Below are 21,097 nucleotides of genomic sequence, written 5' to 3' on the forward strand. Positions count from 1 at the left end.
ACAAATCCAATGCAAATTCTCCTGTTTAGAGAGAGAGACTCTCCCTCCTCTCTTCTCCCTATCCATTACAATACTGTGTATACACTTTCATGGTAGTGTTTTTTTTCTTCCCTCTCCATTGGTTCGGTTTTAGTCAGATATATTGCACTTCGGTCGCCATCAGTTGACACGTGCCCCACCATGCCATTCTACAGCCTCTAATCTACTGGGACGGAGTGGAATCGCGCCAAAAAGCTCTGTGCATGGCCCTCACGCGTAGCTTGTTTCTGTGCGTGGTCTTCAAGCGCCGTCGCACCATGACGTCTCCACTGGTTATACGCGACGTATTAGCAGATTCCCAACATCGAGATCTCCCAGATCTACCCTGCCTCGCCTCCCTACCACTGGCACGTGGTTGCCACGCGCCACCACAGATGTGCGGAAAGATAGATGACTGGCCGCATATCAGTTCATATGATGTTGTGTTTTTTATTATGTTATCGCCTTCCCTAATCGATGATCTTGGAAAATGGACTACAGATCTCTCCAAAAAAATCTCAAGACAACAAATTGCAATGCACCTGCAATTTTCATCGCTTCCAGCGTAGGTTCCACCACCATCGGCAATGGTTCCATAGTTTGCATGACTTTGCAAACTGCTAACTACCGTCTTTTAAGACAACGCTCACTTTATAGAGCATGGGTGAGAAATAAGAAATTAGTCCCAAAACCTATTTTATTTTTCTATTTTTCACCATTTTTGCACTTTGGTTATTATATTAAGGCGTTTGTTGGAGAACCCCACCCCCCCTCATGTATTATCCTTTCCGTTTCTAATAGAAATTTGTTTGCTTACAAAAATAAAAACATTATAAACAACATTACAAATTGAATTGAATTAAAAATTAACGATTTTCCCCTCATATCGCGTGGGTGTGCGACTAAGAGTCTCATATACTGGAAGTGCAGTCCTTAGTGATTGTTTTAGATTCTGGGTGTTAATGCTTTTTTATCTTCTATCTGATATATATGCATGTTGTTGTCTGCAGATTGCTGCCATGTTTAAGATTGGGAATAGAAAGGAACTCCCAGTGATTCCAAATCACCTCTCAGATGATGGGAAGGATTTTGTAAGGCAATGTTTGCAACGCAATCCAATCCATCGTCCTATAGCTGCTCAGCTTTTGGATCACCCTTTTGTGAAATATGTTGCACCATTGGAAAGACCTATTCTTGCCCCTGAGCCTTCAGATCCACCTGCTATGGTTACAAATGGAATGAAGGCTTTGGTATGAAATTCTATATGGTATAATGTAAGTCACTCTGTTTATGTCATGGTGGAATATGCGTGAATTTGGCTAATCACTCAGTGTAAGGTAGTAAGATATATCATATGGATTTTGTAACTTCCATTTTTCTTATTTAATGCACTATAACTTGGGGATTCAAGTCCTTTATATATGTTAGGACCGGGGGCTGGAATAGAAAAGTAATATATGGATTGTATTATAATATGGGTTCATGTGGAACCCCTAGGGGTTGGCTCAAGTGGTAAGAGCCTTGTTTTTGGTGGTATACTCCTTCTAGGTCTAATGTTCAAATCTTCTAAGATGCAAACAAATCCTAGGGGTGGAGAAATTTCCCATTGAATTACCTGAGATGCAGTTGTTGGAAACTCTTTGTTAAGGATTTGTGCACCTTCAGGATTAGTCGAGACTTTGTTCTTGAACACCAAGTGCTAGTAAAAAAAAAAATCTTCTATATGAAAAAATTTGTCAATTTTAACATTGGGAATAGAAAGTTATAGGATTTCTTTTTCTTGATTTTGGAGACTTTATATCTAAATTTCTCATCAAATTGTGATGAAATTTAGAGACCCCATTAGGAGTCCTAGGGTGGTAATCGGTCAAGAGGGTCACGGACAAAAATTTCAGTCCACTAGATCAGACCGGACAGATTATCCTTATAGACGGACCAGACCGTAAGCTATCGGTCCAAAGCTAGGGTGGCAAGACTATTGGGTCAAGTAATGAAAGGAGAAAAATATGTGCAGGAGCAAAGTTAATGGCGGGATAAAAAATGTGAAAAGAAAAGATGATGGGCATTGTCAGGTCATTGAGCAGAGAAAGCAAAACGCAAAAACACTGCTGAAAAAAATTATGTGGTGCATTTCGATGGTTCAAAATTGGTAAAAAAAATAAGGTATTAATTTGACCAGCATGGGATCAAAAGAATCATAATTATTGTCCATATATACTCCAACTAGGATAGATCACATAAAAAGGATCGAGCTAAGCTGACCAAGAATCATAATTGTTGTCCATCTATATTCCAAGTAGCTAGCACTTCAATTATTTGCAACAAGATTGATTATTTGTGACGAAAATAGATTTCTTTTAATAGGAAATAGTCATTTCGTTAAAAATAACTGATAAAAAATAAATAATTTTCTTATAATATAGGATAAATCACGTAAAATGGGTCGAGCTCAGCTGACCAAGAATGTCTTAATTACACGCACACAAGTAATAAAGCTTCATTAAAATGTGCAAAACACCCATCTAGTTACACATGTTGTATGTACATTGATGGCGTATCTAATGAGGTTAAGCTTTCGCAAGTGTACAGCCTTGCCATATTAAGAACTCTCTTTCCTTGTGTCTCTTTGTTTTTCTGTGACTTCTTATATGTGCCTAATATTTTCAACCTTTGCTATGGGTTAGAGCATTCTTAATGGATTAGTCAAAATTAAATGATACTTTTAGTTAATATGAGATGAATTTGGCTTTGGCTATTCCAATCTTCACATTGGAATAGTTATTTTTTCATTATATAACAATAAAATAATATGAGATGAATTTGACTTTAGTTATTCCATTCACATCAAATTTCTATATTAGATTATTCATTTTTTCATTATATAGTAATAAAATAATATTACTTTAAAAATATTTAATTTTTTTAATTATTAATTTATTTAATTTTATCATTCTACCTATTATATGTGAATTAGTAATCATATTCTAATTAAATTAATGTTGTTTCATATGAAGGAGATAAGAAAGAGGAAAGAGAAACAATTGATAAAATATATATTTTGTCTATTTACAGTAATCTTCAAATTTGGAAAATATTTTGAAAGTCAATGTAGCTAAAGTCTAATTATTATTTGAAATTTAGCTAATCTATTGTGATCATATTTTGTTCTCTAATAGCTAAATAGTCAATGGATTTAACTTTTAGCTAATCCATGGATTTAGTTTTTCTGTGACTTCTTATATGTGTCTAATATTTTTAACCTTTGCTCTGGGTCACTGATCTGTTTCCAGGGCATTAGGCAAGCAAGAAATCTTTCCACCTTAGATTTTGATAGACTTGCATTTCACTCATCTATAGTAGTAGTAATAAGTGTTCCATATTCAGCAAAAAAAAAAAAAAAAAAGAGTGTTCCATCTAATGATCTTATTGTCTTCATTTCAAGTGAGATTCATATTCAAAGGAACCTATCATGTCGGAAGCCCTCTTTTGCACTCGAGATCACCACAATGCTTGAGTGAAAGAATGTCTTCATCTCCTATATACAGCCCGCGGACCAGTTCAGGCAGGTCCACACCTCTCACAGGCATCAGTAGTGCCATTTCATCTAATCAGCTGAAAATTCTGTACAGAAGAGACTGGTTCAAAATTTGTTAATTAAACCAGCAGTGACTTGTCGAGCCTGTACGTTTCAGTTTCCAGAAATGGTTTGTGCCGGCTCAGTTGTAACTGTCATGCTTATGTACATTTTACCATTTCATTCATTTGAAGAGGTAAATTAGCAACTACTATAGCACAACTGATATTAAAGACAAATAATTGTCACTTTAATTAATACAAATGGTCAGACAGTATAACATCTCAAAAGTACTGAAAAAAAAAAAAAAAGTTATAATATTTAGTACTATATATGATAAATCATAAAGCTGTGTTATAATAGTTGTATATTTTTTTGTTTTGAAGAATTCTGCTTCTACCATTTCTGACTGTTGTTATGTATTAGGCTTTTTCTCTTGCAATATGATCTTCTTGAATCTTCATTATTGCATTACACCTATGCTTGCAGCAATTTAGATCCTCTATTTATTTTTCCCAGTTGGATGGTCCAATGTAAAAAGAGATGGACTAAGTATTAAATGTTCATGTCAGTTTACTTCACTTGAAAATCTTATACAATCAATATTAAATGTTGTAATTAAAATTCATATGATGTGTTTATCTCTTTTAAGAATTTGATCATCCAATCCAGTTCACTGATTTTACACAAAAAAAGAAAACCGGTCAAGTATAGTTTTCACCCTAGAAATTAGTGGGTGGTTTACATATTATGCCTCATACACTGAACATTCCAATTACGACAAATATAAATTTATATAACATGTGTTGGTGAAATACATAATAATATAATAAAAATTATAGTGAAATTAAAATTAAAACGAAACCAGTTTGGACTGAGACATGGAAATATCGCTCTTTTTAAAGAGATTCAAGTCCTCTGTTGTGTACAAAGTTTCAAATTAACCGGTGCAGCAGAAATTTTCTTGACTTGACCCCTCTAGAATACAATAGCCCAACTGATCTTCGTATGACTCAAGCCTATTCTGCACAAGTGGTTAAGCCTATAGGTGATAAACGGTCCGGTCGGACCGAATGGACCGACCGTTTCGGTCTGGACCAGACTGAGACTGAGTCTGGTCGGTCTCGATCCACGGTCCAGGGTATTTCCGGACCGGACCGAATAAAAAATAAAAATAAAAAAATATTTTATATATAAATAATTGTACAATTAACAATATAAAATTTTAAATATGTTATTAATACTTGTTAATATTCTATAAATTAACAATATTTTATATATATCTTCATCTAACTTATCACTATTAACAATATAAAATTTTAAATATGTTATTAACATTTGTTAATATTCTATGAATTAACTAATATATAATATCAATTAGTTAATTATATAGTAATTATATAAATTAATAATATAATTTTCATCTAATTTATTATCATTGACCATATAAAATATTTTTTTTATTGAGTTTGTTACATAATCTACATTAATAAGTCACTTAATTTAATTTAGTATTTTAAATAAATTTTTTTATTAATTATTTAAAAAAAATTAGGGCAGACCGGACCCTGTCCGGTCCCTATGGGTGTTCAGTCCGATCCGGTCCAGAAAAATAATGGACCGAAAATATTTAGTCCATCACCGAACCGAACCATTTGCACCCCTAATTATGTCCAAAGCTCCACTCAAAAGAACAACTATTTTTTATATGGAAATATTCTCAAAATTATCTATTACAACTCCCATTTTAGTCTCTCTAGAGGTTTTTCTCTATAAAACAACATCTCACTCCAATGAAAAAACAATAATAGCCGAATCCCCCCTCACTCAAATAAGCTCAACCATTTAAATAAAGAATAGTCGTTTTCCTCCATCCGGCAAGTGGGCAATCATTGAGGGAATTTATGTTTGATTTATGTTATTTATTACTAAAAGATTTAAATAAATTAATAATTCAATCATTACAACAACTTCTCAATCATTGGTGAGACTAGTACAATTTTCAATTTATCAGAATCACATCTAAAATCATCTTAACATCCAAAAAATCTAAACTCAAACTCCACAAAACTCACTTTATCATTTCAACTTATTACTATTCATAAAGAACTCAACTCATTTTAATTGAACTCAACATGTAAACACAATATATCTTTTGAGTATGAGGAAGTCCTCCAAATCTCTCCCATTTTATCGTGAGATGATCGTTTTGGATCGTCGTGATTATGTCAAGGGAGGGAGTCACCTCTAAAATCATATTTGCTATACCAACTCGTCTTGCATTGTTAATATCAGGATTCAGGCAGCATATTTATTCAACCTTAACATATAAATGCATATATTGTATTAAAAATATAAAGAAAAGAGGGGTAATTTATTGACTGCATAAATTCAATGGTGAGTACATCTGTGAATGAAATTGAGGCTGAGATTCCGGAGTTTCATCACAAGTAATTAATCTATCCATCCTGTTTAAGGATCACATGATATCAAGGGATAAGTTTATTGTAATGGACTGGGAATTTGAGCGTAATATTCATATTTTTTTTGTGTGTACAATTGCATCTCATATATAAATCATTGAGCAGCTCAAAAATAATATCCCAGGCAGGTCAGTAATGGGAATGCTACCCTCAGTAATATCCCATTTGTGTTATCACTAAATAAAACACCTACAATATATTTCATCAAAGCTAAGCTTGCAAATTACAAAATAATATATTTACTTGAAACATGACCATTGATCAGAAAGGAATGGGTACTGAAGTTCATATTTATTTTCATCGACCAATCAGCTAGTAATTAGGCATAGCTCATAAACCAAGTAATTAATCATATTCCCCGGTCCATTCCAGCACTTATCATCCACAGATGCTCAAAGGTTGCATTCATTTTTTTCCCCACTCGCTCAGTTTAAACACTCAATCAAACATTTTCTCAACGATATACAGTAGTGTAGACGCTGTATATACCATGACTTTCAAGGACAACGACATATATTGCTATTTTCATCCCTCTACAGTTGCCGGTGTTTCGCAGAAATCAGATGTTATGAGAATGGCAGCTCTCTACTTGAATTATTATAAATAAATAAAAAAGTAGAAACAGGTAGCAAAAAGAGAATATGCACACACACGTACGCACATATATATGATAAGACTCTCTTCGATTCAGGACATGATAGATATAGTTTTAATAATGTCATTTTGACTATATATCTTCAAATGGGAAGTATGAAAATCTTTGATGAGTTATGAGTACATCATCTAACCAAATTCATGCTGAAATCCCAGAGTTTCTTTGCCAACCCGATGTCCCTACCTTGTGTGCTTGCCTCGGATAGGTTACTGTCCACAAAGAATTCGCCACTCACCCCCTTTACTTGAGGGTGCATGGCCGCATAACAAGTTGTCGCAGCTCCCTGAGATCATTTATAAACAATCAGAAGCAAGAACTTCTTTGTAATGATATGATGGCTGGATTGCATTCCCAGTAACACACGTGAACTTCCAGATTTTCATTCATTTTGTTGGAAACTAGGATTAAAGAGCATTTTAGTACGATCAGACAAGGCATCTACCCCTATAATGGTTTTGAAAGGATGTACAATATGGTCACCATACTTTCATGAGACCTTATCTTAACAGTACTCATGAGACATAATTCTAAACAAATAATTTGTTGGCGAGTAAAGATCTTCTTTTTGAAGCATGGATCTTCTTGTATAACAAACAGAAGATTGAAGAGTTTAGAGACTATGTTAACAATAAGAAGCTCTCCCTCATTGACCTTTCTTTGGTATCCAGACAATGAGAGCAAAACTCAAGATGTCTAACACTTTCACGAGAGAGAGGCAATTAAGAATTTAAAGTCTATTTTAACATTTAAATGAAGCGAATATCATCATAGTTCCCGGAAAATGTACGGAGGGTTCACGCATCTTAATTGATTCAGCTAACAGGTATAATTAAAGTAATGCTTACCTGCTGAACATTTTTAAGCACAAATCTACCAAGCTTATCAACAAGACCTGCACCAGAATAAAGATAGCTATTAACCCATGATATTTTGAATCAATCACCAAAGGAGTCATCCATGACCTTTGAGATTTTACACATTCTAATGTATCAGCCCTGCATATTTACAATAGCATAAAGAGTCAATAGCTTGCTCTAAGAAATCAAAACATCTCCAGCAATAGGGGTTTCAAAAACCTGTCAAAAGCCAATATATGAAAACATGGAGGAACTGCTGCATAATTTCTGCAAATATATCATGGTATATTCACAGGTATGGCTATGTTTACTCAAAAAAACTAAAAATCCATAGGATTGAAATAAACTAGGAAATCCAGTGGAAACTATAGTTCCACGATAGAACTACACCTACGCCTTCATACACGTATTTATGACGAGATTCAATAAAGTGGGTACCATTCACAATGTTGTTCTGGCGAAAAAGATTGGTGACAATTGCGCCAGGGTGAAGTGAATTTGCAGTTATATCCACCCCATCTTCCTGTTCAAGAAACAAGCACCGAAATAATGGATACAACTTCAACATGACTTCATACAGACAGAAAAGTAAGCTCAGGTATGTGTATATTAATATATATATACATATATATATATATATATAAAAGCTAATACTGTAAATGTTGCACAGAAAGGAGTTGCCAAGGACTTCTTTTGATACTGTACATAAATATGACATGTAATAGGACAATGACAAATAACCTTGGCATGCTCTATACTTATTAACTTTTTAATTGGCACACAGTATCTGAGAACAAAATCCCGACTAATCTTGGAGGTGCGCAGGCCCATGGTAGGGAGTTTCCTACAAGTGCACCTCGGGTAATTCAAGGAGAAATTCTCCCAGTCTGATGGCCCTTAGAAATTGTCTGCACCCAAAAGGATTCGAACCTTAAACTTAGAGAGAGCATACCACCAAGACCAAAGCCCTTATCACTTGAGCCAACCCTTGGGAGTAAACTTGTTAATTGTTAGTTGAAGGTTCAAGTCTAAACTGCAGGAGCAGATACAAAGTTCAACAAAACAAAAACTTAAGCAAAATTTCACCTCAGAAATTCATCATTTTACAACAAAATATCCCTGTTGCTCCTAAAGATCAAACCACTAGGAAATGATTAAATATATATATATATATATATCTTTATGCACAATAAGCAAGACTCTGACAGTCAAATTTGAAATTTCCCTCGTAGTCCACAATTGTAAATTTTCATTCCCTTCAAAGACTTATTGTACTGTGACTATTGAAGAATGAAACATGATAGTCTTTATTAACTAAATAAAGGGTTTGTAAAAAGATAACATGGTCGGAAGCCAGAATACAATCATTTGGAGAAAAGAAGCACTTTGGATTAATTATAGGCCAGATAGCCTGCTAGTCATAAATAGATTGCATTGTACATAATCTATCACCTCAGCTTCTCTTTCCTAACAGGTCGGCGTGGTGTTTCCATTCAAGGCGCTAATTCCCCACTAATAGAGAATGAAACCATAGTGCGCTTAAGTTTGTTTTTTCGTGGCAAGTATGGCACTGTTAAGTCACAAATTTATATGTCCAGAAGTCTGAAGACATCCTGTAAAGGAAGGACTTAAAATAATCTTAGGCCACATAATCTATTAGTCACAGTTGTTCCATATAGAGCAGCATTACACAGCGTAGCATATAAGGGACAAAGGGGTCCACATGTATTATCACCTAAACTTCTCTTAAAATACCAAAATTTCTAACATTAATCTCAAACCATGATGGAAGACTGAAATCCTGTCTTCATCCCTCTTCAACGATAACCAACACACATACAAAAACACACATGTAGATCCTATTTCATTCCTGTTATAGGACACTCAGTTGACCATGCATGTACTCAGACACACAGCAGAAATCTTTTTCTTAGTTGTCACAGGAGGGAAGAACACATGTAAGGCCCCTCTCCAACTTGGCCACTGAGAAGCTCCCCTCCTGGATGAAATGTTTAAGTAGATAGTAGTGTACCTACATGGTTAGAAACATGCTCTAAGTTCTCGATTGCCATTCCTACACTTCAAAGAAGGGAAAAGACAACCCCATTGGGCTATCCAAGAATATTTCCGATCACTACACCAAGGAATCACTTTTAGCAAGCACACAGAATTTAAGATAAGCTATCATAACTGAAATACGTATCAAAAGCCAAATAAAAATATGAATTTTAGAATTAATTCAATGTTTACTAAAATATAATCCTAAAAATAAATTTATGAAAAATGGAAAAGAAAAGTTGCAAATAAAGGTATATGAGTTGCAGTATTGAGCTATAAAAATCATAAGCATCACAACAAACAATAATGTTGAGTTAACTGCCAACAATCAGAAAAGCTGCTTTTCTTTCATACGTAAATCAGAAACTCTTTACTGCAAATACATCGTCTTTTTCACTGCTCTTCTGGAGAAGTTCAGATACCTTGAAATGTCTTGCAAGCTCATTTGCGTGCAAAATATTGGCAAGTTTTGATTGGCCATATGCAGCTAGACGGCTATACCTGTATGTATGAAATTCCAAACACTATCAAATGTATGCAATTATCTGGTCAAATATACCATAAAAATAAAATAAAATAAATAAGTACGGTTAGCAAAAAATACAATGTCACTAAAACTTTTCAGATTTTGGATTCTCAGATTAAGACAGTAATGAACATAAAGGTCAGATACTAACGGTGGATTCGGACTAAATAATTATGTTTTTAATTCAAATCATATAACTTCAAGATTAATAATACTAAAATTATCAGGCAATTCATTAGAAAAACGCATTTATGAAGATAGATCTTGCTATAATGAATGGAAGAGGCTGACAAGCTATGCATTGCGTCAAATTTTGAAAAATAAGAGTTTTTTTTGTGAACTTGTTGGGTAGTGATGTAATTGACATATCGATATGTGGTCTATTTTGTCAAGTGGCTTACAGTATCAAAGAGGAGCCCCTGTTTGATTCAATGCTCAATGTGTCCAGGGCAACTATGTGGACCCAATTACTGGCTTCATGCAGAATGAATGAAGGTATCTAGGAACCCACTTTGATGTGAACAGTATAGGTAATGATCTTTAGGCTATAATACGACAAAAGTTGGATGCATAACATGCACAAGAAATCCATTAGCCCCTGTTTGAAACGATGCTTAATGTGTCCAAGGCAACTATGTGGACCAAATTACTGGCTTCATACAGAATGAATGAAGGTCAGGTCATATCTAGGAACACACTTTGACGTGAACGGTCTAGGTAATGAGCTTTAGGCTATAATACCACAAAATTTGGACGCATAACATGTACAAGAAATCCATTAATAGTAGCTTAGGGTATCAAAGAGGAGCCACCGTTTGATACGATGCTCAATCTGTCCAAGGCAACTATGTGAACCCAATTACCGGTTCACACCGAATGAATGAAGGTTAAGAACCCACTTTGACGTGAAAAGTCTAGGTAATGACCTTTAGGCTATAATACCACAAAATTCGGATGCATAACATGTACAATAAATCCGTTAAAAGTACATTCTGTAGATATAAAATGAAAACGAATGACAAAAGTTCTCTATAAAACTTAATAAGCCCCTTACAAATTAAGAAGCAACGACACTACATATTTATTGGGCATCCCAAATGCTGATTTATCTGATAGGAATGGAATATCTTCTTGAAAGTGGATTCAAATGACAGACTTGTTAAGATTAGATTGTAGTACCCATGTTTATCATTTATTCTATCGAAACGGATTCCTTCACGGTATGAGAACCGGTGAGCTCCTGAGGACACATTAACAATTCTTCCTTCTTTACCACTTTTACGTGCTGTTCTTTTCATAGTGTCCAACAAAAGATGTGTCAAAAGAAAATGACCTGCAAAAGAAAAAGAAATGAGAAAAAGGCAGGACTTAGTCCACTCCTACACAACTCAATTTAGCATCTAAAGAGAGCATTTGGTGATGATGTACGGACTGATGGGTCATTATATAATAGATTCTCCGATTAATGCAAAATACCTAAGTGATTTGTTGCAAACTGTAGTTCTATGTTGTCTTTGGAGAGCACGAATGGTGTTGCCATAACTCCTGCATTGTTACTTGAAACAGAAAAGACAGAGTCAACCCTTGTTCAATCCCTTAGCTGAGGCTCAAGAAACAGAAATGTACAAAAATGTTTTCATGGGTGTAAAGCAGTGCGACAGTAATACATTTATGGACTAGTAAAAACCGACGTGGAAGTACAGCTACCGTTACAGCTTGCACCCGTTTCTTACACTAGGATGTTCAGCGGAAGCCCAGAGGAATTGAAATCTGACGCAAATTTCCTTACAGACGCCATTGAGCTAAGATCTAACTCCATGGCGTCAACCTTGGCTACGGGGATTTCCTTAGCTATTGCTTCTTTGACATCTTTACCAGCAGCCATATTCCTAATTGCCATAACTACATGGACACCTCGCATCGCAAGAACTCGGGTAGTTTCAGTGCCAATACCACTAGATGCTCCTGTAATTGGAGGATCCACAAGCAACAAGTACGCCAGTTAGTGCAAGTAGCATATGGTTTTGAAGAATATGTTACGAATGACGTTTTAAGATAGTGACACTTTTTTGTGCAAAACAAGAATTCATGGAAAATTCCCATCAAGTCGAACGGATACATGGATTCCAGTTCTACTGATATAAACAGTCAAGATAATTAAATTTTGACAGCCAGAACATACAAATAGCTAAGGCTCTCATGGATTTTGAAAGCCAGAATATACAAATAGCGAAGAGAAGCAAAGCACAAAAATCATGCAGAAACCCCCCACAATTCAGTAACTTCGTCAACAAGAAGCCTGCTTTCCTCGAAAATGGCAGAGTTTACTCTATTTGAGCGGATGTGTGCTCTACACACCATCCACATCCTCGTCACAATAAAAAGAATTTGTCATAAAAAAAAAAACGCGTCTTTCACAACTTTCTTTCCAAAATCAAGCTGCAGTCATCTTTGATAGATCAATTTGTCAGAAAACCAAAGACAGATCAAGTTGTCATCTTTCCGATACCATCAATGTGGGGGGTTCCAAGTTGACATCTTTCCGATACCAAAGACAGACGGAGTAGTAAATGGATAGTTAAGAATAAAATTCATCCTTCTCGGAGAAATGAAATTTAAAAGAAAAAAATAGATAGAACATGAACCTGTTACAATGGCAGTGAGACCAGTCCCATCAATCCCTTGAGTAACTTCCTCGGCCGTGGAAGATGAGGAAAACCCGGATGGCCCTTTTCGGTTAAACGGCCACATTCTCTCTCTCTCTCTCAATCTCCCTCTACCTCTGTGTTTGTGCTTTCCTCGACGGTACGAGAGTCGTAAGACTTAAAAGATCAGAATGGCAGCTCTGAATGACAAGTGTCAAGAGTGAAATGATGGAGAGGAAAAGGTTTAAGGATCACTCGAGCTGCTCACATTAAAGATAAGGTTTTTCGTGCCACTCTTTTATTATTTTATAATTTTATAACGCATTGTTATTTTTTTAACATATTTAATTATTAAAAAAAATTAAAAATATATATAATTTTGTTAATAATTCATTCCTTAAAAAGTTAATAAATAGTAAGAAGTTAATAAATTTATCATTATCCTTTAAAAAATAACTTTTTCCTGAATATCAAAGTTCTCTACTTTGCTGTAGACATGTCGAACAACATTCTAAATTCATATTATACCTCAACCATAGTCTTTCATGTAATAAAATTTTATGGATTTTCCTTTTTGTAAAGAAATCATAGTATTTGTTAGTATTTTCTAATAAATAAAATTTGTAACGTAGTATTTTTAAGTATAATAAATAAAATTGAGTGCATATTAAAGTTAGATTCATGTCTTTTTTTTTTTTTTTGAAAATAGAACTTACATTGATGTGAAATGCAAAGACAGAAATCTATCAACATTACATAGACTGTTCTAAATAAACAATAGACATAATATGCAACCAAAGCTACGTCCGTTTTCTCTCTAGCTCCGAACGAAAAACTCCCTTAATCGTCCAAAACCTCAAGATCTGCTGAAAGGGGGTGGGAGCTTCGGCTCCTCGCCCCCTCCCCTTGCCCTCTCCCTCTTCTCTGTCTAGTTTTTAACTTTTGTGTAGTGTTTTTTATTTTTCTTTGTGTTTTTAGGCCGAATAAGGGAGGATCGTCGTTCGAGCCTTTCCGACCACCAGTTCTCTACACGCGCCCCACCGGTGTGAAGCCCAGCCGCCGATCTTCAAAACCTCCAAATCCGGTGTCCATCGGAGTGGCGCGTAGACCGCACGTGCGGGACGAAAATCCGGACAGCATTGGCGCGTGGCCCTCACGCGCCACCGAGGAACCCTCTACCGACACCACGCTCGGTTGCTATGGAACCGCTGGCTCCAGGTCTTCCAAGTCTGACCGTCGGCTTTCCTCCCAGCGTGAACAGTCCTGCACGAAATATTGCCGACCAAATGTGTACTGTTCATCCGTTTTGTTTTTTTGTACTGTCTTTTGTTTCGTTTTTATGTTGTTGTCTGTTTCAGTTTTTTGTAGCTTGTCTTGTTTTCTTATGTTGGTGTTGCTTTTGTTGACCCGAGTGAGGTTTGGACCCTTAGATCGGACGTAATCCGGAGCAAGGCTTTCGAGAGTGTGGGGCGATGCTACGGCCGGTGGTTATACGGCCGGGCTGTTGTGGTCTGTATGTACGCTGGGTGCTCGCTCCACCAGAGCTCAAAATGACGATGCTTGCGGTGGGCGTGTCGTCTGAGGTCTCATCAGAGCTTGTTGTCTTGTAGTTGTTATTGTAGTTTTTTTACAGTAGTTTGTTAGTTTTAGTTATAATAAAATAGGAATAGGCTTTGGATTGATGTCCATAGCAGTGTCCCGTACTCTTCTCCCCTGGGAGGATAGAGAGGACCTTTAAGTTCTGTTTTTACAGAGCGCTTTCTCGGGTTCGAGAAAGTTTGGTTAGAAGTTAAGACAATTTCTACCGCAAATGTATTTGTGTGTGGGGAAACTACAGATCTGTTGAGTTAGTTGGCTTATTACTGGATTTTCTGTGTATTGAAATTTCTTGTATCGATAAGTCACACTTGTAATTTCGATTTCTTAATGAGATGAGTATGCTCCATTAAAAAAAAAATAGACATAATATGCATTGGCCCATCTTCTATCCAAATTTCTTCATCTTCATGTACTAGAGCAACTTTTACTAGTTGATGTGCAGCACAGTTTGCTTCTCTGAAAACAAAAGCAACTTGTCAGCTAGGTCTTTCCAAAAGCATTACTCTAGCATCATGAACTAAAGTCCCATAATCTGAACTTAAATCTTCATCACGGTTTGCAGCCTTGACAATAATCTGGGAATCACCTTTGAACACAACCCTTTCTGTTAGAATGCACAGCGGAAAAATACCTCAAGCTCAATTTAAAGAATTGCTCCACAAGTTTTTCCAGATTGATAAACTCCAAGCGTTTCCTCTTAGTGGCAAAAGTGTACTACGTAGTATAGAACTAGAGTAACACTTAATCAATCCACAGCCTAAGTATTTTATCAAGAGAGAACAAAAAGAAAGAGAGTCTTTTTCTATTTTTCAGATGGTGCCAAAAACATAATTGGGGAGGACTATATATAGTCCTCCTATGCACGGCCGGCCTTAAAGGCCAGCCTTCAATATTCAAGTGTAACAGCAGTAACGCATGGCTTAAAGCCATGCGTTACATGCGTTACAAGTAACGCATGGCTTTAAGCCATGCATTACAAGCAGGAGGGGGTCAGCCCCACTTGGGCGCCCCTCCAACTAATATCTCCCACTCGCACACAGTGGGCATGACCCCAGGTCAGCATCTCTCTAATGTTCTCAATCTTGTTCATACAAATAAATAGGCTGTGCGACCACCAAGCACATCTGTAGAAAGGAGGGAGTACATACACCTAATCTCTCCCAGAGAAGACCAGCATAGTAACATCCCTAAAGTGTCTGGTAATGTCCTAGACTTATTCGATCGCATCAAGATCAAGCATTTTCGAACCCTCTTGAGTTTAAAAACTCAGAACAATGCTTGACTACCTCCAAATATTTCAATGTGTTCACAACCTTTAGCCGCTACCAAGATGTAGCGTCATTTGTATGACGTCAGCAAACACTATCGAAGATACGATATTGAACAGTCTTCCCTTTACACTCATATCACTCAACTTTGGTTGAACTGCTTTCCCAACAATGCCTCTTTAGACCGTATCAATCATGGCCATAGACAGCATGCCAAAGTAGCAAACATCACAACCTCCATCTCGTGACATAGTTAAAAGTAAAGGACATTTTTTAAGAAATGAGACTCACACAGTGAGAAAGAGGGAAACATTTTACTCACTTACTCATATGGTCGTATAAGCACATATAGTATGAAACACATGCTACGGTGGATTTCTCTTTCTCAAAGAGCATATGTCTATATCAACACCGTACAGATCTCAGTCTAGCCGCTCCTTAAGCGTCTAACCCGAATTCCTCAATTTGCACGTCTCCAAGGCGTCAAAGAGGAACTCGCATCTGGCTTACTACAGGCTACATGGATGGTGGGGTAACCCATGCATAGTCCTATCAATGGACCTCATCTTAGCTCCCACTAAGGCGACATAACTTTGTGTCAACCAACTTATCCCTTTGGACAAGTACCTAGGGACACAATGTCTCATCTCTACTCGCTACTTAAGCGCTAGAGGCGATCGCTCGTGTGAGTGAGCCGATCTAAGCCTGTTGACATATCTTTTGTGTGTGTATTAGAAACAATACGATAAAGACAAGAACTGAATCATATTGTATTAATATCCCAAAGGAAATGTTACATCTTTATGTCATTTGAAACACAAATTACATTTATAGTCTACGCAGTCCTAGATTCCTAACATGAGCCTCGAAGACATCTCTTGTTATAGGCTTCGTTAAGGGATCAACAACCATGCGACTCGTAGAAAGATGTTTCAGAACCACTTCCTTTTGCGCTATCATGTCTCTGATGTAGTGATATCTGATATCTATGTGTTTGGTTCTTCCATGATACTTTGAGTCCTTAGCATATGCGAGAGCTGCCATGCTATCGCAGAATATTGTCACCGGATCTGATGTATCCGTGCCAATATCTAAATGCTTGAGGAACCTCCGTAACCAAACAGCTTCTTGAACTGCTGCAGAACATGCTATGTATTCTGCCTCCATGGTGGATAACGCTATACAGGGTTGTTTCTTGCTGCTCCATGTAATGGCGCCTTGGTTGAGCAGAAAGACATACCCAGTGGTTGATTTGCGCTCATCTAGATCGCTGCCCCAATCGGCATCACTGTAACCTCTTAGCTGCAAATCTGAACCCTGATAGCACAACACATAGTCCGCAGTTCTCTTGAGATATCGCATAATTCTTTTGACCGCTTTCCAGTGAGCTAGTCCGGGGTTTGATTGGAATCTACTCACTAAGCCAACTGCATAGCATATGTCAGGCCGAGTACACATCATTGCGTACATCAGACTACCCACAGCATTAGCATAAGGGACACGGGCCATCTTTTCTTTTTCTTTTTGAGTCTTAGGACACATCATTTTAGACAAGTTCTCGCTCCTCGCAACAGGGGTGTCAATGGGTTTACATCCATTCATTTGGAAGCGCTCGAGGACTTTCTTTATGTAAGTCTGTTGAGACAAACACAAAAGTCTCTTTGAGCGATCTCTGTAGATTTTAACTCCCAGAATGTATTCTGCCTCACCCATTTCCTTCATCTCAAAATTGAAGGATAACCACTCTTTTGTGGCGACTATCAACCCTTTATCATTTCCAGCTAGTAGTATGTCGTCAACATATAATGACAACATAATGAAACTCTTCTTAAACCTTTTGACATAAACACAATGATCCTCTGTGATCATCGTAAACCCATTCGAGAGAATGACTCGATGGAATCTGAGGTACCATTGTCTAGATGATTGTTTTAGGCCATATATAGATCGTTTGAGCTTGCACACTTTGCGCTCTTGACCTTTGACCACAAAACCCGTTGGTTGATCCATATAGATCTCCTCATCTAGTTCTCCATTGAGAAATGCTGTCTTAACGTCCATCTGGTAGAGTTCCAAATCCATGTTTGCTACTATAGCTAGAATCAGGCGAATTGAGGCAAACCTCACCACTGGTGAAAAAGTCTCCTCATAGTCTATACCCTCCTGTTGGGTATATCCTTTCGCCACTAAGCGAGCTTTATACTTATCTATTGATCCATCCGACTTGCGTTTAACCTTAAGAACCCATTTGTTCCCAATAGTCTTACGCCCTATTGGTAGATCAACCAGATCCCAGACCTGGTTAGTCTTCATAGACTCAATCTCATCATTAAGAGCTTTCATCCACTCATCTTTAGTAGAAGATGAGAGAGCCTCATAAATTGTCCTAGGCTCGTCATCATCATGCGGAGCTACCATAAAAGCTTCCCCTTCAATCTCAAAACGACGACGGGGAATACTTTCACGTGTGCTTCTACGCGGCTGAGGTTGTTGTGACAAGTGATGTGCTCCCACTCGGATTCAAATAATTTGTAGGAGCTTGAAGAATTTCTTCCTCATTCTCAACTAAATTCCTTGGAGCACTTTCCTCTTGTTCCACAATCTCATGAAGTTTTAAACTCCTATCAACCTCACATCTACTTGGAAACTGATCTTCAATGAAATCCACATCTCGTGACTCAATCTCAGTCACACTTCCATCAGATTGTTCACCTATTAATACATACCCTTTAGAGTGTTCTGAGTACCTTATAAAGATACACTTCTTCCCTCTAGGGCCTAACCTCTCATACTTATGAGAAAGGTTGTGAACAAAACCCGTTGAACCCCATGGCCGCAAGTTACTCAAATTGGGTTTCTCGCCGGTCCATAGTTCATATGGGGTGGAAGTTACTAATTTGGAGGGCACTCGGTTAAGAATGTAGGCAGCAATCAAAAGTGCATCCCCCCAAAAAGAAATTGGTAGGTTTGCTTGCGCCATCATTGACCTAACCATCTCAAGTAGTGTTCGATTTCTCCTTTCCGCCACACCATTTTCCTGCGGCGTACTCGGCATCGTCAACTGTCTTTTGATTCCTTTTTCATCACAGAGCCTTTTAAATTGCTTAGAGAGATATTCTCGTCCTCGGTCAGTTCTTAGAGCTTTTAAACTCTTGTCTAACTGATTCTCAACCATTCTTAGATATCGCCTAAAACATTCCAATGCTTCAGACTTATGGGAGATTAAGTAGACATGACCGTAACGTGAAAAATCATCTATAAATGTGATGAAGTAGACACCTCCGTGTCTTGCCCTCACACTCATTGGACCACAGATGTCTGAGTGGACTAATTGCAGTGGAAAAGATGCCCTTGTGGCTTTTCCAAACGGTTTTCTCTTAACTTTTCCCATTAGACAATGTTCACATGTGGGCAAGATGACCTTAGCGAGATTGCCTATTAGGCCTTCTCTAGCTAACCTAGTCATTCTATCTTGCCCTATATGGCCAAGCCTAGCATGCCATTTATATGAATCCAAATTATCAGATGTAGAAAGAAAAGCAATAGACTCATTTAAGTTTGAATACTCCAAATTCAATATCATAAAACCGTCTTGAAGAAAAGCATTGCCATAAAACACATGGCCCAAATGAAAAGAAACATAATTATTTTCAAATACAATTTAAAAACCAAATCTTAATAGAGTGACTACAGAAAGTAAGTTTCGTCGGATCTCGGGAGCGTATAGCACATTGTGAAGGAAAAGAGTGCGGCCACCCCGCAAGTCCAGCTTGTAGGTACCAAGTCCCAGTACCTCCACGCTAGCTCCATTCCCCACCTTGATATCACGACTCCCAGCTGGAATCCGGCGATACTCAACAAATCTGACTCTGTCTCGCGCTATGTGTTCGGTCGCTCCTGAATCAACAGTCCACACAGGATAGGAGTGAGCACCCATCACATGACTAGTTACAAAAATAATGCGAGAAAAGTCAGAGTGTACCTTCTTCGGCTCAGTGCAGTCACGAGCGAAGTGGCCATTCTTTCCACAGTTGAAGCACTCTAATTTCGACTTGTTCTTCCCGCGCTTGCCCCTCTTGCTGCGCTGAGAAGTTCCTGACACCTTCTTAATTTGTCCAGCAGCTACCCCATTCTTGGACTTCTTGCGCTTAGGCCTTGATGCCTTACGCGAACCAGAATCAGCCACATAGGCCGTGTGATTGGGCTTGGCAGCCTCTAGGCGCTCAGCCTCCAATTCCAAGTGACGCGAGACATCATCAAAGTCTTTGATATTCTCGTTATGCGTCAGGTTCTGGCTCATATTCTCCCAAGAATTCGGCAGTGATCTTATCACTGCCTGGACTTGCTGTTCATCAGTCAGGTTGTTTCCTGCCGACTTAAGTTCGCGGATCATGGTTGACATAGCCCTAAGATGCTGCTTCATCGTGTGGTCAGAGCGCATCTTATAGGAGTCAAACCTCATGGTTAACCCACGCAACCTAGTGGCTGAAGTTCCACCAAACTTCAACTTTAAAGCCTCCCACATGCTTTGGGCAGTGTCGTAGATCTCGAACTCACACATTAGATCATTGTGCATGCTGCTTAACATTATTATGCGCGCGCACCTACTTTTCTTAGCCCATTGAGAATAGGCTAATTGATCTATTTTGTGTTGTTCCGAGGTCCCTTCCCCGGGCTCAGTAAGGGAGTGAGATAAGGCCTCCAAGACCTCTTGCTCATCTAAAACATATTGGATCTTGCGATGCCAAATGTCATAGTTCTCCCCATCCAATTTCTCCCCTTTGTTTAAATCGGCAACTATACTCTTGGATGCCATTTCACTACAATACGCAAAGAAGGGATATTACACACACACCTAAGAAATCTGCCGCGTCCATCCAAGTTAGAAAAAAAATAATTTAGACATGTCGCAAAATCGAAAAATCGCTAGGCTTCAAAATCATCTTTTGCGCCGCAATATCCAATTATTAAATTTCTAACCTAATTCCCGCGCAAATTCAAAAAACAAATATGGGAGAATTAATCATAAATCTCAACCATACTCCCACTATCTTAAGTAGTCATCTAGTCCTAGTCACATGTAAAGACATAACCTACTAAAATCGCAGTAACCTTTTGGGCCAGTCTACAAGGACAGCTACTTCAACCACAGTAACCTGTTGGGCCAGTCTACAAAGATGGTTCATATAAGACCATTACAGTCCATTTTTCTTGTTCCATCAGTGCATTTACAGTTCTTACTGGGGTCACTGTGGTCTTTTGGCTATACAATGCATTTACAATTCTTACTGGGGTCACTACAATTTTTTTCAGTCTATCATCTACACTGACATTTCTAACTAAGACTACTTAGTGGGAATTTTTCTATTTTATCAATAAAGACTAATGTATAAACATTTAAGCCTAACATTCAT

The 21,097-nt window shown here is 37.6% G+C and overlaps 1 protein-coding gene across 1 annotated transcript; it reads right to left on the reverse strand.

Moving 5' to 3' along the window:
• Nucleotides 1–6,708: 6,708 nt before the first annotated feature.
• On the reverse strand, nt 6,709–13,078 carry LOC109004519 (short-chain dehydrogenase TIC 32, chloroplastic-like). The gene is made up of 8 exons (XM_018983095.2): nt 12,817–13,078; nt 11,905–12,136; nt 11,648–11,727; nt 11,351–11,504; nt 10,068–10,146; nt 8,026–8,110; nt 7,576–7,622; nt 6,709–7,013 (listed from the first exon to the last, which is right to left on the reverse strand). Exons 1-8 carry the CDS (start codon nt 12,920–12,922, stop codon nt 6,855–6,857), a joined length of 942 nt encoding a protein of 313 aa, XP_018838640.2. The 5' UTR covers nt 12,923–13,078; the 3' UTR covers nt 6,709–6,854.
• Between the last annotated feature and the right edge of the window lie 8,019 nt (nt 13,079–21,097).

Source organism: Juglans regia, chromosome 16 (genome assembly GCF_001411555.2).
Source record: "Juglans regia cultivar Chandler chromosome 16, Walnut 2.0, whole genome shotgun sequence".
Taxonomy (NCBI): domain Eukaryota; kingdom Viridiplantae; phylum Streptophyta; class Magnoliopsida; order Fagales; family Juglandaceae; genus Juglans; species Juglans regia.

Coding starts and splice junctions, on each gene's coding strand:
- LOC109004519 (XM_018983095.2), bottom strand. CDS start 12,922: ATGTGGCCGTTTAACCGAAAAGGGCCATCCGGGTTTTCCTCATCTTCC. Junction 11,505..11,647: donor GTTTGCAACAAATCACTTAG/GTATTTTGCATT, acceptor TTTCTTTTGCAG/GTCATTTTCTTTTGACACAT. Junction 8,111..10,067: donor AGCTTGCAAGACATTTCAAG/GTATCTGAACTT, acceptor TTTCTTGAACAG/GAAGATGGGGTGGATATAAC.